Source organism: Penicillium argentinense, assembly GCF_028826775.1.
Source record: "Penicillium argentinense strain IBT 30761 chromosome Unknown utg000006l_segment0_segment0, whole genome shotgun sequence".
Taxonomy (NCBI): domain Eukaryota; kingdom Fungi; phylum Ascomycota; class Eurotiomycetes; order Eurotiales; family Aspergillaceae; genus Penicillium; species Penicillium argentinense.
In genome coordinates, this window is record NW_026622665.1 from 956,217 (window position 1) to 981,612 (window position 25,396).

General features: G+C 51.3%; 8 protein-coding genes across 8 annotated transcripts; 2 read left to right on the plus strand and 6 right to left on the minus strand.

The window, feature by feature from the left end:
* Positions 1 to 3,172: 3,172 nt before the first annotated feature.
* Positions 3,173 to 4,171, minus strand: N7532_007492 (bZIP transcription factor; the record flags this gene model as incomplete). Its single annotated transcript, XM_056619985.1, has 3 exons — positions 3,173 to 3,331; positions 3,405 to 3,961; positions 4,012 to 4,171. 3 exons carry the CDS (start codon positions 4,169 to 4,171, stop codon positions 3,173 to 3,175), a joined length of 876 nt encoding a protein of 291 aa, XP_056473351.1.
* A 1,220-nt stretch (positions 4,172 to 5,391) lies between these two features.
* Positions 5,392 to 6,619, plus strand: N7532_007493 (uncharacterized protein; the record flags this gene model as incomplete). The annotated part of the gene is made up of 2 exons (XM_056619986.1): positions 5,392 to 5,443; positions 5,883 to 6,619. The coding sequence occupies 2 exons, from the start codon at positions 5,392 to 5,394 to the stop codon at positions 6,617 to 6,619; spliced, it is 789 nt and encodes a 262-aa protein (XP_056473352.1).
* Positions 6,620 to 8,892: 2,273 nt separating this feature from the next.
* On the plus strand, positions 8,893 to 9,980 carry N7532_007494 (uncharacterized protein; the record flags this gene model as incomplete). The annotated part of the gene is made up of 2 exons (XM_056619987.1): positions 8,893 to 9,503; positions 9,731 to 9,980. The coding sequence occupies 2 exons, from the start codon at positions 8,893 to 8,895 to the stop codon at positions 9,978 to 9,980; spliced, it is 861 nt and encodes a 286-aa protein (XP_056473353.1).
* A 784-nt stretch (positions 9,981 to 10,764) lies between these two features.
* N7532_007495 (MATE family efflux transporter) lies at positions 10,765 to 12,278 on the minus strand (the record flags this gene model as incomplete). The annotated part of the gene is made up of 2 exons (XM_056619988.1): positions 10,765 to 11,580; positions 11,640 to 12,278. The coding sequence occupies 2 exons, from the start codon at positions 12,276 to 12,278 to the stop codon at positions 10,765 to 10,767; spliced, it is 1,455 nt and encodes a 484-aa protein (XP_056473354.1).
* A 950-nt stretch (positions 12,279 to 13,228) lies between these two features.
* N7532_007496 (oleate delta-12 desaturase) lies at positions 13,229 to 14,538 on the minus strand (the record flags this gene model as incomplete). The annotated part of the gene is made up of 3 exons (XM_056619989.1): positions 13,229 to 13,596; positions 13,648 to 14,422; positions 14,476 to 14,538. The coding sequence occupies 3 exons, from the start codon at positions 14,536 to 14,538 to the stop codon at positions 13,229 to 13,231; spliced, it is 1,206 nt and encodes a 401-aa protein (XP_056473355.1).
* A 3,385-nt stretch (positions 14,539 to 17,923) lies between these two features.
* N7532_007497 (casein kinase II subunit beta) lies at positions 17,924 to 19,051 on the minus strand (the record flags this gene model as incomplete). The annotated part of the gene is made up of 1 exon (XM_056619990.1): positions 17,924 to 19,051. One exon carries the CDS (start codon positions 19,049 to 19,051, stop codon positions 17,924 to 17,926), a length of 1,128 nt encoding a protein of 375 aa, XP_056473356.1.
* An 875-nt stretch (positions 19,052 to 19,926) lies between these two features.
* Positions 19,927 to 22,659, minus strand: N7532_007498 (transcription factor domain-containing protein; the record flags this gene model as incomplete). The annotated part of the gene is made up of 4 exons (XM_056619991.1): positions 19,927 to 20,880; positions 20,941 to 21,192; positions 21,255 to 21,996; positions 22,502 to 22,659. 4 exons carry the CDS (start codon positions 22,657 to 22,659, stop codon positions 19,927 to 19,929), a joined length of 2,106 nt encoding a protein of 701 aa, XP_056473357.1.
* Positions 22,660 to 23,244: 585 nt separating this feature from the next.
* Positions 23,245 to 24,926, minus strand: N7532_007499 (flavin-containing monooxygenase; the record flags this gene model as incomplete). The annotated part of the gene is made up of 2 exons (XM_056619992.1): positions 23,245 to 24,643; positions 24,709 to 24,926. 2 exons carry the CDS (start codon positions 24,924 to 24,926, stop codon positions 23,245 to 23,247), a joined length of 1,617 nt encoding a protein of 538 aa, XP_056473358.1.
* Between the last annotated feature and the right edge of the window lie 470 nt (positions 24,927 to 25,396).

Below are 25,396 nucleotides of genomic sequence, written 5' to 3' on the forward strand. Positions count from 1 at the left end.
TGCGGTAGTGATAGCTGCTACACAAACCACCCGGGGTGATCATTCAGGAGGTACGTTGAGCGCAGTCTTATTGACAGGTAGTAGAATAATTAGTCTGCAGGTTCTGGAATGGCCCCCGCACTAGACGCTAGGAGCATTGTGCTGACGGTGTTAATTCCATACTCTACTACTAGTGACAAACTACACGACTAGGAGTCTCAACGTGCATCAGCAACGCCTGAGTCATGCTCGAGGACCGGTGGGGCAACCTAATTCACCGCACTTAATCTGATTTGGCTCCAACGTCTCGGTCGCCGTCCGATTCTCACTATCCTTAGTTTCCTTAGCACTCGACTAGTAGTGTGTATCCTAGTATGTAAGTTATGGGAAGTATACAGACTGAGGGTCAATATGGCCCCCGCTCTCCACCCCTTTTGCTTTGCACCTCCCTTATTTAACCTCGACTAGATGCCTATCGCGGAGATCGTCCAACACTTCCTCCCGTCCGTCCCCATCCGTCCTCGGGCAGTGCAAACCCTGACTCATTTCCAGCAGCCTGGGCGGAAGCTGGTTTGACGTGATGCCCCACCGCGCCTGTCGAAGTTTGGCACGGAGTCGCGGACTTAGCTAAACTTCAGTTCTCCAACTCCTTCCGGGGTTTCACTTTCTGGTTTCATGGTGCTGGGTTGATCTGGGGCTGGATCGGCCCCCCCGCCACGCGATAGATGATTTTCTTCGTTGATGAGACCCTACGGCACCACACTATGCGTAGTATGTATGTGTACCGTGGGATGATCCATCTGGACCCTCGATGGGGGTTCAATGGGGATTCTTAGATCACCAATAACCAGAGGAAATAATAAAGCACGAGGCTCGGTAGGAATTGCCCACGCGTCGCGGGTAGCGATAAGGTTGGCGGGTGCATCGCGGCCTCCACTACCAAAGGGTTGTTTTTTTTTTTTTTTTTTTTTTTTTTTTTTGTGCACAAAAATAATCTCCCCAGCATCCAGCAGATCCAGCAGCAAAGTGACACCTCGCCTCTGACGATCACTTCGCCCTGTGAGAAGCCTGGACAGCCGAGACCAACTGCGGCTAGTCGCTCGTCCCCTCCTAGTCCCTTAGGGTACTTGAGGGACCCTCTCACGGATGCAGGAGCCAAGCCTGCACACTAACCCCAAACAGAAAAAGGACTCCCCAAACATGCCAAACTGGGTGCCCGCGGTGTTTTGCCCTTTACCCACGAACCACACGTTCAGAAGAATAGGGACACCCCTCTAGGCATGGCTCTGCTAGTTTCAGCCCTTCAGGCCTTCGACCTGTCTGCCCACGCCCAGCCCCGTTAGGCCAGTGGACATGGCCGGCCGAAAGCATCGGAGATAAACCGAGTCGACGCCTTCCTATTATCAGCCAGCGTGAACCAGACCCCGTCGCGCTCGCTATATCCGTGCCATGCACGGACTCTCGAGCCCTCACCCTCACCCTTACCCTTACCAACGGGGTTCGGGCTCGCGTTCGCTTTGTTGCCCCTACCAATCCCATCCCCCCAGCCCAACCCGCCGATGGGGCAGCCTAGCGGCCCTTCCACGGCGCCAGCGAACAGGATCCGGAGAAAGGCGGCTCTTCCCCCGGAACCTCGCCAATCCGCGCCATTTGGGCCCCAGCACGTCCCAGTTGATATCTCCTGAGGTACTGTTGTAGTTGGAATGTGATCCGAAGTCCGGCCATGCGTGCAGGTGCAGGGTGCAGGTGCCCGGCGCCAACAGTCGCGGGCTCCCCAATCGAGGCCAGAGGCGCAGCACGTTGCCTTTACCGCGAAGAAGGGGAGGTGTTGTGACGGGGACCCGACAGAGTGGAGCAACTTAGCAGGTGGTTAGCATGCCCTCCTATATACATAGCACTAGAGTAGGGAGTGAACTAGACTAAGGCAGGCTAGGCATGATGAATTGCATCATTATCGGGTTTCGGGTTTTAGGACCTTGTGCCCGATGGCCCCCTCCCCCCAACCAAAACACCCAGTTTGCCCCGAGAGACAGGGGGGACGATGGCAAAAAGGGCCCCCAGACTAACTCTCACAACGATTGTCTGGGATTAATCGTGCATTTTGCAGTAAAAGAAATCAAGAAATAAGACCAATGGGTGATGCAATGCCGGGAGTTTCTGCAGTGATCACTTCAAATCCCGGGGGTTTGGGAGCAGTCCACATGGACCGTTCTCCATGTCCGGTCCCGTTTTTCCCGCCCTAAAAATACCTGGAGAGTGGCAATGATCTAGCCAGCACGAGCGGGGGCTTGCATCCTCCATACTGGAATGGGCAACAACAAAATGACTATGTGGTCGGTACCAGTGACAGTCACTGAAGAACAGGGCGCAGACGATCGACGATCCAGACAGGGGAACACTTCCACTAGCGGCAGCGGGAGCATGATCATCGGGGGTATTTAACAGTCTCCCTTCTCGAGCGTATTTCATGTTGCGGGCGCTCAAAGGGGAAAACGCGTGGTGCTCTAGCAGAGGGTGGACAGCTCTGGGGGCCGTGGCTTTTGTCACAATGGGACGCCTGAAAATTACCGCAGCTTTCTACTTGATTTGGTATGGTGAGGTGGGTTGCGCGTTGGGGGCCGGAGTTCATATCCCCAACTTGGGAGCCAATCGACGGCAGCGATCGGAAGGTTATTGACTGGAGATTTGCAAGGATCAGTCACCTGCTTCTTGTGGAGTGCTCAAAAGAATAGAAGTAGAAAGGAGGGTGCATTTGCATCTCTAGTTAATCCGTACCGCTGGTAATTTCCGTACCCAAATCCATATCATGCCCGTTGCCGGGGCCAACACCTACCAATACATCATAAAGACATGAAAAAAGCTATCAAGAGCTAACGGGAAAAAACAAAAATAGAAATAGAAAAATAAACGCCAAGATGATGCTCGCTCGTCACACATATCCCCAAGAGGACTAAACACATAATACAAATGAAAGAAAAAAAAAAAAAAAAAAAAGCCAAACAGGAGGTGGGGAGGGGGTGGAATTGTAGATCGATATAGCCTTCAAGGCCAGATGATCAGCCCGTCCCCCAAAAAGGGGAGTGGAGAGTGGGTAACACCTCTCCTGGGTCTCCTGTAAAGTGAAGATTCGATCGAAAGGGCAGTACGTGTCGGCCCCCAAACCCTTGGTCAAATGGCTCGGACTCTGACCGGACTATGACCGGAGATCATAGTCGTAAAGTCCGGGCATCGACCGGGGCGAGCAGGGCGGGGACTCGGGAGTCGGAGGGAATGCAAAGATAGAGGCCTCGGGTGACGTCGATGCCGTGCGCTGGTCATGGTCATCGGGATAGCCATAGGAAAGCGAAGGCATCTGACCAGAAGAAGAGAAGAGAATTAGCTCGCCGAAGTAAGACAGAGAAACGAAATCAGCGAGGAAAATGTACCGGAAGCCCGGGCTCTGGCTGCGAGGGTTGGCAGAGATCGATGCCCGCCATGGAAGCGTAGCTCATGCTGAACGGACTAATTATGTCCTCGTCATAGGCCTGTTTGCGTCCGACACCCATCGCCGGACCGGGGATCATAGGGACCACCCCGGAGACGGACTCGCCGTAGTCGGCAGCAAAGGACATCCCGCCATAGGTGCTGGGAACGGAGTGGTAGACAGGGACTTGCGAATAGGGTTGTCGGTAGGCATCGTAAGAGGGGAGCGGGGGGTAGGAGAAGACGGGGGGCGGCGAGGCCGTGAGTTGGCGTGTACATTGTTGGGCGAACATGTTACGCTCGTCGGTGGAGTAGAAGTCGTAGGCCGGACGGTCTGGGACCGGGGCGTGTGAGGGGTGAGAGGAGAGTGGTTTGACGTCTGCGGATTTGGGCGCGCGTTGCTTGGAGCGGGCTTTGTTGGCGGTCTTGGGCAGCACCGGCTCGGCGTGCGACTGTTCTGGGGATGGCGAGGAGGCGGCGCGCCTTTCGAGGTCTTCGAGGCGACGCTTCAGCTTCTTGCCTGTGAGACGTTAGTATACTCTGTAGAGTTATAGAGAGGAGGGAACTCACGATAGTTGCGCTGCGCAATTCGATTCTGGATGCGACGACGCTCGGCCAGATCGGAGATCTTGGTCCAGTCCTCGTTGGGGTTTGCGTTAGGGCTGAAGGCACTGCTGTTGCTGTGGTTGGAAGAGCGCGAGCCCGAGCGGGCATCGTAGGAGCGATGCATGGTGGGAGTGGATGTGTAGATATGGATGTGAGGGGAGGGGAGGAGAATGTTTAGAGACAAGTGGGGTAGGCTGTCAGAAGATCCGGTCGAGAGCAGGGCCCTAGCACTAGTGGATGGTGAGGAGAGGGTGTTAGAACGATTATATACTCGGACTCGGAGATGGGGCTCTCATATTCCCGTCCCACCGGGCTTGGTCGATCAGCCCTTCTCGGGCCTTGCAGATTGCTAAGCCCCCGTTGTGATAACTGGGCCCGTGCTGCCATGTGTACGAGTCTCCCAATCGAGAAATTCCTGGCATTAACTCCAATCGGGCATAGCATCATTCTGGTCGAGGCTGAACCGGGTCTTGGGCCACCAATCTGGGACCCGTTTTTTTTCCTTCCCAGACAGGCTGCACGGGGCGAAATGTGGTACGGTATAAATCATCCTGACACATTTTCTCCGTATTGGATGTATGCTCACACTAGTTCCCATGAGCAGGTATGTAGCAGGTCAACTGGCAAATGCAGGCCATCCGCCCCTCTTGCCATGGCCCCATCTAGCCCGTCGAATCGGGGGACCTCACCAGCAAAGGAGGCAAAAGCAACCTAGAATGAAACAAAAAAAAAATGTAAATAACTAAACAATAAAATCAAAAAGTGGCAGGTAATGCACGCCCAAATCTAATCGCGGTGGTACCAGGCGAATCCTGGGAAGTGGTACGGGCACGGCAGGAATCGCATCTGGACGGCAACGTTCGGCGACTGGCCTGAGACGTGACGGCCAGGGGGGAATGGGGGAATGCGCGTGCAGCTGAAGGGGGGTCCGGCCACGTTGTGGTCCTTGGCAACGGACTAGAGGATAAAGATCTGACCGGATCGCAGTGGGGACGGAGGAGAGGGTCATACACTAGTATAGAGTCGGACCTGGAATTCCAATATACTAAGAGTAACTAACTACTCGTAGATTGTCCCAGAATAGATATGGGAGGATATTTCTGTACTTGAATATGCCAACACAAAAGAGGGGCATCGCCTAAGATTCCCTTGATTTCGCCCCCAGTAGCGCCGCTATGGGCTGCCATTGGGCCGCTCGTATGGGCGTGCAGACGGAACCAACCCTAATCCTCGCCCGGATTAGCCTGTTCACTCCGAGTACTAGTAGCAGGCAAGGATGTAACACTCTAGGAATCACTTACTGATGGCTATTATGCTCTTCCTCTTATCGTTCGCGCCCGCACAATGCGCGTGGTTGGGCCTGCAGGCATGGCGCCCTCGCAAGGTGCTTACCCGGGTGGGTGAGCCCTGCGAGGTGCATCCAGCAATTACTAGTAGTATTAGCGTATTTATGTAAAATGAATCATCGCGAGTCATGAGGTCATGAGTGATTTGGTGTGTTGCCTGGTAGGCAACATCCATCTCGACTATAGAATATAAAATACCATATGGTGCTGTTGGTATGTATTGATACAATGACAGCCAACATGACCCGGGGCAAAGGCAACCAATCCGGGTGTCCGTCGTATTCCTCGTTCCCCGTCGTAATTACGTACTATACAACTATACCAACATACCAGCAGTACTATACTAAAGTAGGTGTGGAAATAACACCTGTTAGTCGCACTCGCACTAGCAGCGTCCCACGATAGTACACTTACTGCAGTGAGCAACTCATGTAGGGCTGAAGCTCTAACCTTTTGGGGCTCCGTCCTCTGCGACTGCTACTCCTACAGTACTACTGCTGCTGCTGCTGGTTCACCGCTCCCTCCGCCATCCTTCCCGGCCGGAATGGCAAGCCTCCTGCCCTGATCCCAGCCCCAACTCCCCTGCTGCAGCCAGTTGCACCAATCATTGCCTTCCAACGACCCCGGATGCTTGGGTGGGATTGCAGAGCGGGCCTTCTAGCGACCTCCTAGAAAAAGGTTCCTGGCGGTGGACAATCGCTGCAGCCATCCCCGTCCATGACACGCAGCAGCCTATCCTTCCTGGTGCGCTCGCAACTGTTCTAATTCTGGGCCGTGTTACTGAACGCCAAATCCCGATATCCACTCGACCCCGCGAGCACGACGAGGTCACAGAGGCGAGAGGGACAGCGAACTCCCAAGCACACCCACCGGGCCCGCGCTCGGCTAACTCCGGGGTGGCCCATCTCCTCCAGCTCGTTACACTGGCTGCGAAATGGACCTGGTCGCGCACCGGATTCGGGAAAAGCTCCTGGGGTGCCCATTCGAGGACACCCGCCTGCCAGACCTTCCCAGGCCGAACCTGCCACGCCCGCCGTGCTCGTCTCCCAATGGCGGCGACGTCGGACAAGGCGTCCCGCGCGGGCTCGCTCGACGGTCGACGCGCGCTTTGTCCGGCCAACGGGCCTTCTGCACGAGGAGCATGGTTTAAACGAGCCAAATTGAGCCTGTCGGGCTTCAGTCCCCCCGTGGGTGGAACTCGAATTCGCCCTGCTCCAGCGAACTAGGCTAGGGCCGCCGGTAGTCCTGAGCAGAGCAGCAGCATCATACAGCATACAATATATCGCAAATCACATCAGATGCCGCACGCACGACTCCGAGTGCGGTTGTGATTGGCGACACTACGCTGCCAATGCAAAATTTTACCGCACGCTAGCCATACCGGCGCTATCAGCTGAAGCACGGCTGCACGGATCGAACCCAATGATACGAACGACTCGCATCGACCGATTCTGATCGACTATCTAGCCGTGCCGTCCCCGGCCGCGGGGTCCCAGGCGTCGGGGAGCAATCAGACAGAGGGAGTGTTCATCACCTCGCTTATGCAGTCGATCTGCCGCACCCCGGTCTCCCCCTCCATTCTAATTCATCCTGCACCGCAGACAACCAAATCGCAGGCCGACCTGAAACAGACTCTGCACGCTGTGATGGCATCCTCCACGTGGCCCACACGTGCTGAAACTCGCCTATCCTATCTGCTTTGGGGGCTCCGGGCGTAGCCTCACCCGGGTCGTCGGTGCGACCGTCTCTTTATGCTCCGATGCCTGACCGCGAGAAACTTTGTCCAGACAATTTCGTTTCAGCCTTTGCGAGGGTCCAGCGGACACAATAAAACAATAAAATCTAAAGAAGGGCGAGTGGGCACGAATCGACCCCTCCAGTCCCTGATGAGAACAATCGTCGGTGGCTGAGTCCGTCAGCACTGTGTTTGTGCAAGGTTGCTGAGAATCTGACGCGAAGACGCAACCAAGCCGTCATTTCCACGCATTTACCCGATCGGTGCTCACTCTCCCGTAGTCTATCCCCTGCACGAATCTCCTAGCTCCGAGGTTGATGGCATGAGGTATGCGGAATATAATCTCGAGAACCACCTTTTCCAGGGTCCGACTCTAAAAATAATCAGATGACCTCCGTGGACAATGCAGCTAGCCGAATTCCAGCCTGCGGGGAAAGTCAAATAAATTGCCAAACTATTTTTACGCCATCGTCGCGTGAAGTGCCCTCGATCACTCCCACGGAGCGGTGTCGGGTTGTCTCTACGCACGAAAAAGCGCCAGAGCCGCAGACCCTGACCGTCTCGCGGTGCCCTGCAGCTGCATTGATTTTCTGTTTTGGGTGGTACAATGGCCGAATCGAGTAGCTGACGGCTGGAAGAAGTAGGATGCTGACGCTGCAATGCACGCTTGTTGCGGTGAACCGAAGATCCCGGAAATCCATTCCAGAGCAACAGTAACGTCTGGCCGACATGCTCCATCATGAGAGGTATCGTGGCGATACACTTGCAGACACCAATCTGAGGAATTGTGGAGCAAATGAATCTTTTGTGGCCAGGGCAGATCTGCCATTGCAGATAAGAAAGCACCTCATTGACGGTACTTGCAGCTACATTCTGCAGTGGCAAGGCTGCTGACTACGGCATTCTACGCCCGATTTCATCTCCCTGATTAGGAAACTGGTCATGTAATAGTGAGATGGGAACTGAAAAAAAAAAAAAAAAGAATAATACTCAAGACAAGCTCAAACGCAAAGAAGGACAAGACGAGTTCGGAGTCCGAGCGCGGGTGCTCCAGGTGGCATGTTTGTTGCCACGATGCGAGGTGTTGCACAATGAAAGATGAAACTACGAGTACCACGGTTTCAGATGTATAGTGCGAGACAAGAGAGAATGGACGTCATTGCGTTTGCGCTGTCGAAGTGTCTCCTCTATGATCCAGACTTGTCGGAAAATTGAGACATCGTCTTCTTTCGCCGGATTCTTACATTTCGCTGTGAATCAGACTGACTAGGATCATATTAGACCTCAAGGATTCTATCTATCTAGTTCCTTGTGGTACTGAGCTGCTGTTCTCCATGCCGAGCATGAGCTACTGATCGTCCGATCGATATCCGAAAACGGAGCTAGACACTAAGCCCTGATCTGACGTCGACTGCAATGAATATGGGAAAACTCACTGTAGCTACAGTGAAGCCTTCATTGATATTATTCGAGTCTTTCAACAGATGTTGTTTCAAGGACACTGAGCTCGGCACTCGATATTTTTGTCTGTCGCTTTGTGCGGGGTGAAGACGGGTCGGCCTTTGTACTTATATTTAGTCTGATTTTCAAGGAAAGCCTTTTCAACTCGAGGGCTTCTTTCATTCACAAAGCACATTATTCAAAATCAAAATACAATGCATCATTGAACTCCATCTAGTATAATTTCATTGCACCCCATTTCCCACTCTCGATTCTCTATTTCCAAAGAAGTCATCATCCAGAAGAAATACAATTATATACCCCATGGCTCCCCCTCCACCTCTAACGACCGACCGCTGGCCCCGCCAAGGCCGCATCGAGGTATACTCAGACTCATCATCAGCCTCATCACAAGTCAGCTCCGATTCATCAGCACCAGATGAAGAGACCGACTACACCATGACCCGACGCATAGGGCAATGGCGCAATGGCATATCCCAAGGCGAAGAACAATTCTACTACTCCGTCCTCGTAGAAAATGCACTAGCAATGGCAACCCAAAGCTTCGAAACGAACCGCCGCCAAGGTACAATCTTCCTGAAAGAATGGAGCCGGCGCGACAAGATCACACCCTGGCGTGGCCCGGTAGTCATCCTCGACCAAATGGCAGATGACTTCGGGCGATACAAAGATCTTGCAGGACCGGAGACAGGTCGCTGCTTTCGACTGAAGTGCGATGCAATCAGCGAAACGCTTCTTGACGTGTCGAGTCTGATCCGGCAAAATCAAGACATTAACAAGGTGACTGCATATTTCCTAAATCTCCTTCGTCTATGCATTGGCAGAATGACACTTTGCGGATACGATCGTTCTGATGAATTTGCGGAGAGGATGGCGATGGAATGTGAGTACTGGCATGAAGATGTAGAAGCTGGGTATACCACGATAGGGAGAAAGCTTTGGCGTCGGATTTATTTCTCTGTGCCACATTGTTCCTGTCTTCAATGCGCACAGAAGAATTTGGCTGGGTCTGTTCGATGAGTGTTGGTGGAGTGTATATATTAAAGGTCCCAAAAAGCATTATAGAATTGCATATAGAGGATGGCTAGACAATACAGCCGGTTTGAAAACGCATGACTGACTTTGATTTTAATCTAAACAGATGTAAATGGGACTATGAGAATCATAGAGCATTCCATTTAAAGAGCTTCCTCGCGTTCATGCTGCGTCAGAAATTTGTATCCTGCTTGTCTTCTACCTATCGAAATCTCAACCTTCGTATCGGAGAGCTCAGCAATCGACGCAATATTTGCTCTCATGCAGGCCTCGTCTGCTTCCTCCTCGTCCTCTTCATCGGGAGACGGTCTCGCATGGTTCAGAATTTCTTCAAAGCGCACGCTGCGGGATTTTAACGATTCATAGACGAACTCAATACGGTTTGATTTCTCCCAGCTACTCGACGAGGAGTTAGCAAAGGCTTCGAGCCCAGAATTTGGCTCACGGGAGGGTCAGAACAGACTCGCCGTGTCACTCTCCGGTTGCATACCTCCTACGGGAACAATTGTGATGTTCCTAGTCTCATGCTTTTCGTGAAGTGGTTAATCGATCTCAAAATGAGAACGTTTGACAGTGCGAGCTAGCAAATGTGAATCCAGAAAGAGGTATGTTGAAGAAGAAAGGTTAGCGATGTGTCGCGGAATGCAAACAGTCATCATGTTTGCTGCCTCTGTCGATGATACGCAGGTGGTGTTGTAACGAGAAATATTCCAGGGCGTTGTTTTGCTGTCAATCGAGAAATCATGCGAATTCGCGATTGCAAGACACGCTGTGCTCATAATACCCGTGTTCACACGGCCGCAGGAATCCTGAGGAATCGGCTTGTGTCGCCTGGTTTGTGGATTCCCATTAATGGACCTGGATCATTTCAGTGTTTAAACACAGACTGCGTTGCCGCCAGAAGGGTTTTCGCCTAGTGCAGTGGTGACCCATCACATGACCACCTGACGATGCCCATAATGAACAACTTCATTTTAATCACGTAAAAGGTAGTCGAAAGAGTAAAAGTAAACCCATGAAAAATATTGAACAGATAACTCGTCAGATACTAATTTAGACCCTGGATTCTCATAAAGGTTGCAAGACACAACTCAAGAAGTGTAAAAATAGCAGTTGCTTTCGATACCTGTCTAACACGCTCTATGTCCAAGCAGACATATTTCTTATAGATGCATCCATCGCCGCCTTTTCCCAGTCCAGCATATACCACAGGAGGGCTCCCTCGACTGTGACGAGGACAAACTGGCCCACCAAAAGCCCAGTCCAGATCCCCATAATTCCCCAATGAAGGTGGAAAGCAATCACAAAGCTCAGGGGTATGGCCATGGCGTAATAGACCGGAATCTGGACATAGGTTCCGAGAGACGGTCGTCCGATTGCCCGTAGAACCCCAGCCAAACACGAAACTAAGGAATCCAGTACCAATTCAACAGCACATAGCGGCAGTATGCTCGATATCAAGCGAACGACATCTTTGTCGGTAGAGAAGAGGTTGGACACGACATTTCGCAGACACATCAGCAACGCCACTGTCACCACACTTGTGAAGAATGCGACAATAAAAGATACCCGAGTGGCTATCCGAGCTTCTGCGAGAAAGCCGGCGCCGACGAGTTGAGAGACACGGGTTCCGCCGGCAACAGCGACCGAGTAGCCGATGTAGAATGCAAAGGAAGTAATAGTCACGACTCCAGACTGGCCAGCCAAGCTCTTCGATCCTAGATAAGACGATGCCAGGGTCATGATCTCCCAGGTGGCAAACTCAGCTTCCATTATAAGCCAGCTGGGGATGGCTAGCCGTAGCATCGGACCCCAGCCATTCCAGGCTGCAGATGAAATTGGCTGCCAGCATTCGGAGCCTTGTACTGCGTAGACATATAGCGCAAGCAGCATCGGGAGTAAGTTCATGGAAATTGCGACCGAGATGGGCGCTCCGATAAAGCCCCATCGGAGTTTCTATTTGCCAGGCAGATTATTAGTAGAGATTTCAGCATGCGGTAACAGATTGCACATACCCAAACGAGAAGCCAGCTCATGGAAATGTTGAAAACGGTACAAATGAGAAGTACCAGTAGGATAGGACTAAATAATCCTTGGGCCTGGACAAATCGCTTTCCCGCCTCGAAGCAAGCATAACCAGGAGCGCCCGCGAGCAGAATCTTCAGATAAAGCCCTGCAAGGTGCGCTGTCTCTGCATCTTCCTTTCGGAGTATGCACGAGAATATGGCATCTGAATTTAGCCACAGAATTCCGATGGGGATCGTCATCAGAAGGAGCATGATTGTCATTCGCTGCAGATGAAGTCCAACCAAGGTCTTCTTCCCGGACCCATATGCCTGTGGACAGAGAGTGTCCAACGAAGACGCGAATCCTTGATAAACACAAGTCCCAGTGATACAGGCTGTCATGTTGGCGAGACTGACCGCACCCACCTCCCTATTTCCCAAATGTCCCAAGACAACTATACTCGATGCCGTGAGCGCATATTGGAGTACGAGTGCGACAGCCAAAGGTGCGGAGCCCTGCACAATGATGAGAGCCTCTTTTTTCCATCCTTTCGAAGACACGTATTCAGTCGTTGTTTCCGCATGGGTCTTTTGCAGCAGCGGCGATCTTTCCGTGTCGTGGACGTAGAGATGATCGTTCGGTTCCATGTCTGCGCTCAGCAACGCTAGGCTACTGGCTGTATGAATTGCTACAAACCGAGGATGCCAACGTAATCCCGACACGATTGAGAGCTTCACCAAGGCGTGTCTGTCAGAATCATTCAGAAAGGTGGGCAGCTTCGACGACTTACATAACGCAGCCTGCACGGCCGACAGATCGTCTCGATCAAGCAAGGATGAGGGGATGTGACAAATCATGTTTACATATCCTGCTGCAAGGGCGATCTCGCAGATCGTGTTTGGTTCCAGCTGCGCATCTGCCACGAGAAAAACAAGCAAGCCGCCAATAAGGCGACTGTTGTGTCCCAGTCGCGAGTTCAGAAAAAGCAAAAGCGGACTATCGACTGCAGACCACAAATGGAGGTGTGATGCATTCTGCGGAGAACACCGGCAGTGTATCTCGTTGCTTCTCAGCTTTGCCGGTCTTGGCTCATCATCTTATCTTGATGACAATGAGGAGCAGTCCCGAAAAATAAATTTTGACAAGGAGGAGACCCTGGGTATCTTATTGCCACAGATGCTCGCAGCGAGCTCCGATCCCTTTCTATTTGGGAAATATCCTGCATCTGGTCCCCACAATGACTAACGATAGTTCGGATTACGAACCATCCAGTCTCAACCTTCCCCGCATGTCACCTCTGCTGCCCTGGCCAGAGACGGGAACATCAAGAGAATGTCTCGGTGGTGAATAGAAGAACGAGCTTCCGCGAGGTAATTGCTATCGGACCCTCGATTGAGGTCCCAGGAGTCTGCGATCGCTGGTCAATCACATCTCTCGTCTATAACTACCACACACCATCGGGGTGCTGCAAAAAAAGACCTTGGGTAAGATGTGAAATCGGGGTATCCCAAAATTCTATAATCTATATTCTAACATCTAACTGTACAGAAATCTCAAGCAAATTAAGCATGTATGTCTTGCCGGCATAGACATTGACCTAGTTCTGCTTCTTGCTGGCATTCTCGGGCGACTTCCAGTGCAGAACGCCCTCCGCATCAGGGTCAGTCACAACCTTGCAAGTGCGGAAAGTGTCGGCCAGGGACTTGAGGAATGAGCCTTCTTCAATGCGATACTTCTCACCGAGGAAGGGAACAATTGCGTTGGTGGCCTCCTCGGCGTGGTAGAAGGGGATCTTGGGGAACAGGTGGTGAATGACGTGGTAGTCTATGATTTCGTGGAAGAAGTGGCGTCCGATGAAGCCGAATCGGCGGTCGACGGTACCAAGGGCACCCTTGACGAAGGTCCAAGCATTCTCATCGTAGTGAGGAACGTCGGGGTGGGTGTGGTGAAGGTAGGTAATCGCAACTAAATTGACTGTTAAAGATTGTTCGGCTTACAGATGGTGATGTGTCTTACCCAGCCAGTGGTGGACCCAGAAGTAGGGAACAGCATAGAGAAGCGCAATCTTCCAGGCGCCCATAAAGGTCGACAGATAGTAAAGAGTGCTTCCAACGATCAGAAGACCCAGGTCAGAAAAGGCAATCAGATGGGCCTGAGAGCTGGTGAACAGGGAGCCCAGAGGATCCAAGTGGCTGTTTCTGAACTTCTGGACGCCGGTTCCTTTTGGAGGCAGACTTTTGTTTCCGGCACTGACGTTGAACAGCATGTACAGCTGCCATCCGAAGAGCTGATGGCTGAGCAGAGTAACGGCGTGGTAGAGAGGAGTCTCCTCAACAAGCTCCACGAATCGGGTGTAGAGAGAAGGCTTCTGGTTCTTGACCTCAGACTCGGTAGCAGGAACAAAGACCGTATCCTTATCGATATGGCCGTGATATCGGTGGTGTCGGGCATGGGTGATCTTCCAGGAATGGAAGGGGACCATCAGAAGAGAGTGGACAGCCCATCCAACAAAGTCATTCAGACGAGGATACTCAGAGAAAGAGCCATGACCACATTCGTGACCGATGATCCACATTCCGGTACCAACACAGCCTTGAGCGAAGCCATAGGCAATCCAGGCGGCAGCCCGGAGAAGTGGCGTGGGCAGATAATCGATCTGCAGAGCAAGCCACACAAGAATAGAGGCATAGACGCAATCGCGAAAGAGATACGCGAATGACTTCACAGCGGAGCGCTCAAAGCAGTGAGCTGGGATCTTCTCTCTGATAGCTCCATAAGAGAGATCTTTAGCCTTTGGAAAGTTAGCATTGATGAACAATTGTCAATTGCAGCAAGGTATAGTACCTCGACCTCGCCCTTCAATTGGCAAACCACAGGCTCCACCGTCTGAACTGTTGACGAAGACATTTTGCATTCAATGCTAACAAAAAAAGAAAAGCACAAACGATTGTAAACTAAAAGAGACTCTCCCCTGGTAGAAATTTTTATCTACATGATTTGCGGTGATCAACTGATTGGCCCCTGGGGTACCCTAGAGATGGAGCCCTATGCGGAGCCGTTCTAGCCTCCTTCTAGATGGTGGCGGCCACCTATCCATGGATGGAGTCGACCACCCAACCAATCTCACCATCAGGCTCATTCACCCGCGTCCGTGTTCCTGAGACTCGCTTAACAGCCCAACAGAACGTTTTAGAAAAACGTTGGTTGTCGCGGGATTGAGGTGGAGACAACCGAATTTTTCTCCACCTAGCGCTTAATTTCATTTCCTGGCGCGCATCCTATAGGCTCGGGCTCGGGTTACTAAGTTTGAGTCTAATCACTAGCCTAATTAGAGAGCCCCTGACAGCTTTTTCTCTGCCCATTTTAGAAACACTGGAATTGCCCAATTGGTACTAGGGATCGCCTGGGATTTGAATTTGCATGTGACAATATGTGTCGGACTACGACGAATTGAAAGGCTTCTCTGGACCTGGAATGAAGTGCGAAATATAAAAAAGAGCAACAAAATCTGATCTGAAAATATAATGCTCTCGGCAAAAATAGGGCCAAGGTTCAGGGGGTGGAGCTGTTGAGAGAACGTTGGAGAGGTCGAAGGCGATATGGGGAAGCTAGCCGGAAGCAGACGAGGAGCCAAGCCTAGGGATTCAACAAATAAAATTTCAACCGATTTGTTTGAGAGACAAGGGTATCGTCGGACTGGAGTGGCTTTTTCAAAAATGGCAAATCTTTATCTATCAAATGCACGAAAGGTCTCAAAAGGGCGCATAACAGCAACATTCCTTTCTATGGTTTTTTGCTGACTGGAAGGACTCAATGAACGCTGTCCTTTGAACGGGGCGAAAAATGGCTTGATCACAATCACAGGTGCTCACAGCCTCGGCTCCATTATCAGGAGCTCTGAGTGGGTGCGCACCTAGCTTGCCGTTACATGGTCTTCCCCGAGGTATTGGCGTAGCCGTAGTTATCCTCGTACCCCAGTTGATAATCTCCTGACTATCAAATATGACAGAAGGTACAGGTCGCGTCGAACAAATATCGAACGTAAGCCTCATAGTGGTATGGAACAGCAGCGAGAGGTTATTGATAGCAGATGGTAAGTCTCGTTATTTTCTAGGGAAGAAGAGGAATTCATTTGCAGTTTGCATCTATATATATGCGTGTCGTTACCGTTAGACAAAGAAAAGCTTGCTGTGCCTTGAAGAAATGCCTCATCTCGGAAGTGCATGCTGCAAAGACTCGGATTGACCTCGCTGGGGAACGCAGACTGTCCGGCTTTGCAAGAAAGCCGGCAACAAAGATAGATGCAAAAACAGAGAGATTCGTCAAAAAAAAAATAAGCATATAAAGAAAATAACTCAAGAGGGGGAAAAAATTGTCGAAAAAAATTAGCAGGCCCGAGCCGCGGATCGAACGCGGGACCTCGCGCAATTTTGCTCAGAGTTGAACCCTAAGCGCGAATCATACCACTAGACCACCCGGGCGCTTCTTATTGGATTTCGAAAACTTGGCTTTTATGAATAGTATCTTCGTGCTCTCGAATAAGCAAGGCCCATAATTCTCTGTCTGCTTCAGCTGAGAATCGGGCTGGGGGGAGTCCTAGTTCCACCTCAAATAACAAAACAACTCAAATTCTGCCAAATGATTATTTTCTCTTGAGTGTACTCAAGACCGCTATTTTCCGCCACAAAACCCATCTAAACGCTGGATCGTGTGTTTTACCGACTAGCAGATGTGAGAATATATCTCTGATTGTGAACTGAGTATGAGCTCACTCTTGTCACCTAGAACCGCATTGTATTACGTTCCTATCGATCCATCAAAAACCACATTATATTTTCCCCCCAGACTAGGCGAATAGACAGGGTTGATCTAATTACCCCATAGCAACATCATTTTCGAGCTTCCCGGGATTTGATACATTCACTGGAATGCAAAATAGGAGTACAGCCCACAAAAGCCAAGGTTGGTTTTCTTGTCTCTTGAATCTTTAATTGGTCCTTAGGGGCTAAATATGAATCGTGGGCGACTATCCATGTTCTGATCACTGCTTGTGTAGTTATCAAACTTGATCCGCACTCCACCAAGCTCAGCTTTATCCTTAGTGTGGTGTAGTATTCATTCTCTTCCTTCCCTTCCTTCATATACACATATCCAAGTGCGTCAAAAGTGGGCGCTTACAGATTACCAATGACCACCTATCCAATCGAAGAGTGCTCTATATAAAGATGCCGACCACTTCACTTTGAGTCCCCCCTACCAGTCATGTCTATGGTAGAACAGGCCGACTAAACAAGCGATGATTAGTCATTAAAAAAAAACTGATTCAAGAATTCCTGATATAGGCAAGATTTTTTATTTTCAGAATAAGCGCCCGGGTGGTCTAGTGGTATGATTCGCGCTTAGGGTTCAACTCTGAGCATTGATTGCGCGAGGTCCCCGGTTCGATCCCGGGCTCGGGCCGCTTCGATTTTTATATCAACCACACACACATCTTTCTTTAATGTGTGCTTGTTATAATTTTATTTTATTTTTTCTCATTGAAAATTTTTGGATTGACAACCCGCGAAGAGTTACGGCGAGGGAAGGGTTCAGGTGTGTAAGAAGAAATAGATTTCCTCTCTCTCTGGCAGATGAACATCTAGATGGTCTAGATGTCAGGAGCCAAACCTGGTGAAATGGATGGACATAATTTACTACCCTAACATAATACATTCCATGGTTAACTAAGCTCGAAACCAACAAAGTTGAAGAGCCGAACTTTGTTGTGACCTACAGGATCTTCCCAGGCCAAAATATCAATAAGCCTGGGGCTGATATACAAGTGCAATACGTAGGATGGACTAACCTACTAAGCTTTAAGCAAGCGTACATTGCATCTGCTATGGCAGCATCGTTTATTTGAAACTTACTAGCGAGTATTCAAGATGCATTGAACTGATCCTGAATTGGCCAGAACATTGGAACCGCTAATGAGGGCCGAGGGGAAGATGCATCGACAAAACCACAAGGCGGACAATACAGCAAACATAGATATCCCATTTAAACAAAACGAACAAGAAAGTGGAAACAACAAAACTGAATAGAACGATTGTCTGTCGTCATCGTCATCAACGTCCAGCTGACCCCGGATCCGAACCTCCTTCAACGTGTAACGAGATTGTCGGAATCATTGACCTCGTCACAACATATAAAAGTGAACAAAAAGGGCCCGAACTTGGAGCACCACGCTGGGAAAGGAACATGTATGAATGTGACGCTCAATGGATAGACAGGTTAAGATTAGGTGGTCGATTTAGCCGATTTCAGCACTCTGCAAACTCATCTTATCAGATGCAGGCTGGTCGTTCTGTTGCCGCCGCCGCCGCATGGGAGCCTTCTTGCGGTTGGCAATGACGATGTCTTGGGATTGCTCAGGGTTCATTTCAGTATCGCCGTCCTTGTCGGCGGCGTCAGATTTGCCCTTCTTCCCATCTGAATTGGCTTGCATGTTCTCATGAATCGTTGTTTCGTCAAGCTCGTACATATTCTTGGGCTTCATTCGTAGCCATTTCATACGAGGACCAACTCTGGAGACCTCGGATACCTTAAATCCGTAGATCTTGGGCTCGTAGATCTTGCCGCGACCGAGGCCGGGGCACAAGTTCGCTGTGTGCACGCCGTTGATTTCAATTGGTTGTTCTTCGGGCGTGGGGCTTTCGAGGAGGACTTGGGCGGAAGGAGATCGGGTTGAGGAAGGCTGGGAGCCGCTTCGGGAGATGGCGGCAGAGAGAGGGCGGTCCAGTGGGGGTTGAATACACAGGTCGGGAAAGGTCATGAAGAAGAGGCAGCCGAACGTTGTGCCAAAGAACGCGCCGTCCACGGAGTGGAAGCGGCTGTTGGGGGGAGTGTAGATATCCATACAGCCGGGACAGAACAGTTTGACGGTTTCCTGGCCCGGGGTGTCGGATCGACCGACAGGAAGAACCTTGCAGCCGTTGCAGTTGACACGGGGGCAGACGCCAAAATGCTGCATTTCGTACTTCTCGAGCATTTGTTGGATACCGGGTCGCGAGGTAATGTAGCGCTGGTGAATTAGCCCATATAGCAACTCTGCGGAACTCTCGATGATGCTCAAGTCGCTCGCTACGCGGGCGTGGCGCCTGTCTCCAGCTCGTCGGTATCCAAGAGTTTTATCATCACCCAGGACATCATCATCGTCATCTTCTTCCTCCTCCTCTTCCTCCTCTTCTTCGTCCTCTTCCGGCTCCACGTCCAGGATCATCTCCAGGGCCTCCTTGTACATTGGCACCTGCGACTGCAGGCCCGTTAGGTTGAAATCATCCTCAATAAAGTCCTCCGAAACTTCCGCGAAGAACTCATGGCCCATCAAGGAACAAAAGGAGGAGATCCAGGACTCCGGCGCACCTTCCGACGACGACATATCGAACGAGGCGGAAACGGATGACGAAACGGTCGATTCAGACAGTTGACTCAAATCCAGCCTGTCTAGGCCGTCGGCCAACGCCGAACCTGTCTCTCTCGACACGTTGCCGAGATTTTGGAGATAACCGGGGGAAGGATTGCGACGACGACGGCGGCGGCCTCGTCACGCGAAAATCCGAGGGGTTTGGAAGGAAGGTGGCGGGCGGCCGCGGTCGGATCAGAGAGTTGTCGCTTGAACGTGGGTACAGCGATTGAAGGTGGGTTTGTTGTGCCTGCAGCAAGGCTATAGACTTGGAGGTTAGGAGATCGAAGATTTGACTTGGGTGGAGGAGGGTCGGTCTAGTGGGGAAGCTGAGCGCTCATGGCAGTGTGCGGGAGGGGGATGTTGTGCGATCAGCGACGAGGCATATGTGGCTCTGCGCCCCACCATGGCTTATCAGTATGCCCGTCCTAGCTGGTCTGGTGGAGGAATTTCCGGGGACATACCTAAGTTCGCGCTGGACTGAATTCGGTGCAGGGGACGTACTTGTTGGGTTCGCAGCTGGGCTTCGGTCGGACCAGCTCCCCGCTAAGATCGGCTCGGTTCGTGGGGCGGTGCGATGATGAACCGTTCGGATGCAGAAAGCTGCAAGAGCAGGCTGAGAAGCTGCAAGTGGTTTACTCGACGGTGGAGGGTAAGTGCCGATGCGAATTGGCGGGGCAGAAAAGCGAAGGCGAGGACGAGTGAGGGTGGTGGTCACGTGAAGGCGAGGGAATCTGACACCGGAAATGGTATACTACTCTACAACCAAGCATCTAATCTACCCTACAGCGAATATAATGTAAAAATATTATTTGATACATGGGTTTTGGCTAGCCTATTACTATAGAAGATCAAAACAAGTCACGAATTACTCGTGAAAACTCCTCCTCTCCACCCAAGATCCCAGAGAGGCCCTCACCAGTGTTCTGGATTTCACCATCAGTTCCAACGAATCCATTGATGCCATCGGGGCCAGTAGTGGTGGGCATGAAGCTACCAAAAGATCCAACAGCCTCAAACAAGTTCGTAAGTTCATGACTCATCTGTATTCCATTTAGGGGGCTGTCATTGATCCCATTCAAGGGACCGTAGACAGATAGATCGTCGATCGAATGACCGGCAAGGCCGGCCATAGCGACAGCAGCACTTGAGTGTGGATCACTTGAATCGTTGCTGAAGGGGCGAGCGAGGACCCCCAATTTCTCGCCGATTCTGCGGAGACCTTGAATGGTCTTCCACAGGCGTTTTGATACGTATGATTTGGTACTGAATCCATTGATCAAGTCCAAAGCCATGTAGAACTCATCGCGCACTTGACGGTTGAATTCCGCTGGTGCGTGACACACAGCGAGAAAGAGAACAGCCAGCGCAGCCACAAGGAAGTAGTTGAAAGTGATTTGCTGCGTGCGGTAAATGTCAGACATCTGGTTTAGCCGAGTGAGTACTCGAACGGTGTCCTTGGCAACATCAACCACTGTCTGAGCGTGACCGCGATCCTCAACAATACTTGCAGAAGAGTGAAGTACTGGACGGTAGATGAGAATGCGCAGCTGGTTCATGCGGAGGTACAGCAGGACTCGCAACCGCCTCATTCCCCGACTCGCGGGTTCTCCATTTTTGGGAGACTCGACAGGATAGAACTTGAGATCCTCGGGTATATGTTTGTACCACTGGAGGACCTGGTAATCCAGATAGCCGATTTCATCTCGTCGAATATCTGTTGTGCCTTCTGATCCGAGGCCTGAGTACCAGATTTTGGAGCTGATACGATTGTACGAGATCATACAGCGCAGATAGGGTGTGTCCTAGTAGCAAATGGGTCAGCTAGGAGAGATCTTATAGTATAGGTCTGTCAGATAGCTTACCGGCTCTGGCAGATTGGGATCGATATCCTCGTCTTGAATAGTAAATGGCAAGCCAGTGCCTAGACTCCATCTCCTGTCCAAACTATAGACAGTCCAGAAGATTCGAGTGATATCATTCCACTGGTCCTCAAGGGGGAATGATTTTACGAGAGCATCCTTTCGGTGGAGACCCGTTTCAAGACACATGCGCGCGGCCAAGCCGATCAACCGATAGGCCATGGCATCATCATCAGTGTGGAAGTGGTAAGTGGCCTGACAGAAGAAAGGCATTAGAAAGACAGGCTATTGGAATCTAGGAAGGAAAGAAAACGTACCACAATCGCAAAAATCTGAATATTGCGGATGTCGCGAGGCTCCCACAGCTTGGACTCAATAATCGGCTTGATACTCAAGTAGAGCCGCTGGCCAAGGTCACTTTGACCGCCAGCCTCCACGACCAGCGTGGTAGCAAGTATCAGTTTCAGCAGAATGGTATTGTCATCTTGAAGACTGTCAGAACCAGGTAGTCCCCTCTGTGCAAACCCGGTTCGTGTAGCCGCCTCCATAAATGTGTACAACAAATTAGCCTGACTAACGATGGTGTTTATATCCACCACGGGATGAAGAATCCCAATCTCCTCTTCATAGACTTTACATAAGCGAATTGCCTCTTCGCGGCCAATAGACCAAATCGGATCTTTGGTTGGGTGGATCGTAGGTACGAGAGGACCCAAATTGGGAGGTGGAGAGCCGGCCGGGGTGACATGCGCTGTAGTCAAGTCATCGGGAATGGCATCTTCTGGTTGGGTGATCCCCATGCTTTCAAGACTCGATTTGGCGACATCAAAATTAAAAGCCGAGCTCGTCGGGCCATGGAAACGAGGATGGCGGGAACGGGTCTTCGGCATGCCCGTCGGCAAGGGGGTAAAGACAGGCTGTGAGCCATCGCGAGAAAGATGATCGAAGGGCGGAGACTCAAAGGTAGATTTCTGAGACCGAAGCTCGTTGAGATTGGTGAAGAGGCTGTTGACCTGTTCCTGCAGAGTTGTGATCTGAGAGGTCAACGACCGGAACTCACTGAGTCCTAATGTTAGCAAGAATTAATGGACTATAGGGAAAACCAGAATTCAACCCCGCTACTTACTCAGAGTCCTTGAAGTTATTATTACAGCAATTTGGCGCATATCGGCCTGCATCCAGGATTAGCTTCGGCAGTTCCGACATCAAAAATGCTCGTTCCGAGCCGACCATTGAAACACGACCGCAGGCAAGTCTCGCTCGAAAAAGGAAGGGAAATCATTCATACATTCCAAATTGAGATGACCGCATCGTTGACAGGGAACCTGTCCATTGCATTTGATCTTGCGACGCTTGCATTCATTGCTAAACAAAGAAGCCGAAGGTCAGTCCCGAACGGTAAAGACAGTTCCGAGGCTTATCGAGCTGCAGGGAGCAATGGGCATTACAGAGTATGGCATGGCCTTAACTCTGCAGCAGACACCACATCTGGCCGCAGGTACAAGACCGAAAAGAAGTGCCGAGGCCTCGGAAGAGTGCTGAAAGGGTCAGGCCATTATCATACCATGCGATGGAGATGTAGCGATTCCGCTTTGTGCGCGTGTGCGCTCCGTTGCTCTGTTCCGCCTTCCTCTTGGCCGTATCGGCGGTGGGAGGTGTGGCCAGATCAGCAGGACCGGCCGGAGGAGGGGACTTTTCCACATGAGGTGACTCCGAAGCCATCTGGGGGAGAATACACGACGTTCAAAGCGTTGACGGGGTAGAGCCGGCGGCGAGGAAGTGCGGAGAAATTCCACCACCTCGCGGGGTCGGCCGCTTCCCCAGATCGGCTGAGTCATCACTTTCGTCGCCCGCCGATTGGCTGCGTTTACATCTGTCTTGCTAGAGGGATCAGGTAAAAATTAGGAAAAGAGCGTATTCCGACTCCACCTGCTATTATATATGACGGAATTACACTATTCAACATATGGACTACTGCCAACCCTAGCGTGATAACAATTTCTGTGCCCGTGACACCAGCAGCGCCTTACCAAGCTGTAGTGACTGCAGGATTTGGCTTATCCGACGTGGGTTCTTCCGCAGCCACGCTAGGCCGGTTAGCACACTGAAGAGAACCGAAAGTCGTATAGCCTTATGAAAACGATGTAGGAATGTGCCCTTTCGGGTCCTTCTTGCGGTCCAGTCATTCCAAAACGGGAATTTGCAGCGCAGCCAATAATGGACTTGAGACCACCTGAGTTTTTTTTGTCAGCGAATTAAAATAGCAGAGAATTATATGCAGTGGAACCTGCAGAGAAGATGAGATACTCACGGGTAGGTCGACGAGTTCCACCCGTCTGCAGTGATATACCAGCTGGAGCATACACCCCGGCGGAAGACGGTCTTCTGTAGTTGATCTTGCACTTCCTTTGTCCACGTGCGCTCGGCTTCCTCTTTGATCTCATAAGAGCTGACCTTGCCCTCTAAGATAGGCTTGATGAAGTTCAGCGAATAATTGACCGCATTTTCGGTTGCAAAAATGACACTCGTATGTCCCGTCGCGGTATTCGGCCCAAAAAGCATGAAGAAGTTGGGGAACTGGTCCACCGCAATACCAAGATACGCCTGGGCACCACCGCGCTCATCCCACAGCTCCTGAATGTCCTTATTCCCCTTTCCGGTCATTTTCAGCGGGTGCAGCCATTTGTTGGTTTCAAAGCCGTTGCCAAGAATGAGCACATCAGCCGGGACCTCCCTAACTTCATTGGTATGGTTGCTCTGGTTAGGCGGGTAGTGAGTGCCAGGGCCCAATGTGACGCTCTTTGCGCGTACACGGGTGAGGGGCTGCGTCGTCAACTCGACATTGGGCGCATTCAAGCTGCGATACCAGGTCCCGTCAATGATGCGTCGCTTACAGCCTAGGCTGTAGTTTGGCGTCAGGATCTCATGGTATTCTTTCGGCGCCATCTCGCGCATATGAGCCAGGAAAGCCTTCTCAATCTGCGGTCTCTTTCGACGACCGTATGCTGTATTCGTGAACATGGCAAGGAAGTTGAGCTCCAGCATGAGGAACAGACTGTTTCGCAGGAAGGATGCCAGACCCGGAATGTTCGACATCAGAGTTGGCATCCATTTCTCCCATTTTGCCAGCAGGTGAGGTGGAAGAAGATCCGGCTGAACCCAGGGAGGAGTCCGCATTATTTGGGTGATCGAGCGAACATTGACCTCTGGTTTGGCCAGCTCCGGCACGACCTGTGCAGCACTGCAGCCCGAGCCAAAGACAATGACATCTTTGTTCTCCAGGTCGATTTCGTCGTCCCATCGAGCCGTGTGCATAATCTCACCCTCGAAGTTCTCGATGCCCGGGATGTCCTTTGGCCATGTCCTTGGCTCAACTAGACCGCCGACTCCGCTGACAACAATCTTGGCGCGCACGATCTCTTCTTTGATATATACCGAGTGCGCACCCTCGTTGATAGCCAGCTGCTCTCGATCATAGGCTGACAGATCTCCGGTCCCAGGAACGAGATGAGAGAGGGTGACTTCCCACTCCTCATCTTCCTCGATCCAGCGAAGATGCTTGACGTCGGTGTGGAATTGGATCTTATCCACGATCTGGTACTTTTCACAGACATCGGCGAGATATTGCGCGATCTCCGGCCCAGACGGGTGCAAGGTCGACCAATTCTTCTTTGGCGCAAAAGAGAAGGAATAGAATATCGCAGGACTGGAAGCGCGTATGTTAGATACGCAGGGCGAACCCACCGGTCTAAATATCGGATTGATACTCACATATCGCAGGCCACACCAGGATACCGGTTAATCCACCAGGTACCACCGATCCCTGACTGCCGCTCAAAGATTCGGAACTGGTCTGTTCCGAGCACCTCCTTCAGGCGACAGCCCATGGCCACGCCCGATTCACCGGCGCCGACAATGAGGACGGGGTAATAGGTATGCGCATCTTTGCCATAGGCATGGCGCTTGTGAATGTTTGCGATCGAAGGCATGTTGGTTTCTGCGAATTGAATTCCTTCGCGAGCCCCTGAAGAATCGATGACCAGATCTCGTAGTTCGTGCTGATCTGAACCAGCCCCGCTTGTAGGAAATGATGTCAGGTCACTGCCGACAATGAAATGCGACTCCGGCGACAGCGACGTGGTACAGCATGTGAAGGCGACGAACACCCACACTTGCACCAGTGGAAAGTGGACGACTTATTGGAAGTCGTTCAAGAAAATCTACGAAGGAACGATTGGAAGCCGTGTAGATGGCCCCAGACGGCGCGAAGAGGAGAGGCTTGGCAGCCGAGGTTGAGTCTCATGGGCTGCTTATGCGCCTCCATAGCCGAACACCCTACTTTATGAAGCCTCGGCAGGATATCTAGTGTCCGGAAGGCCCTTGAACTGTCAGTGGATTGCATGATGGATAGTTAAAAATACTAGCTCATTGAGAAGCAATATTAGTGCCAAGACCATAC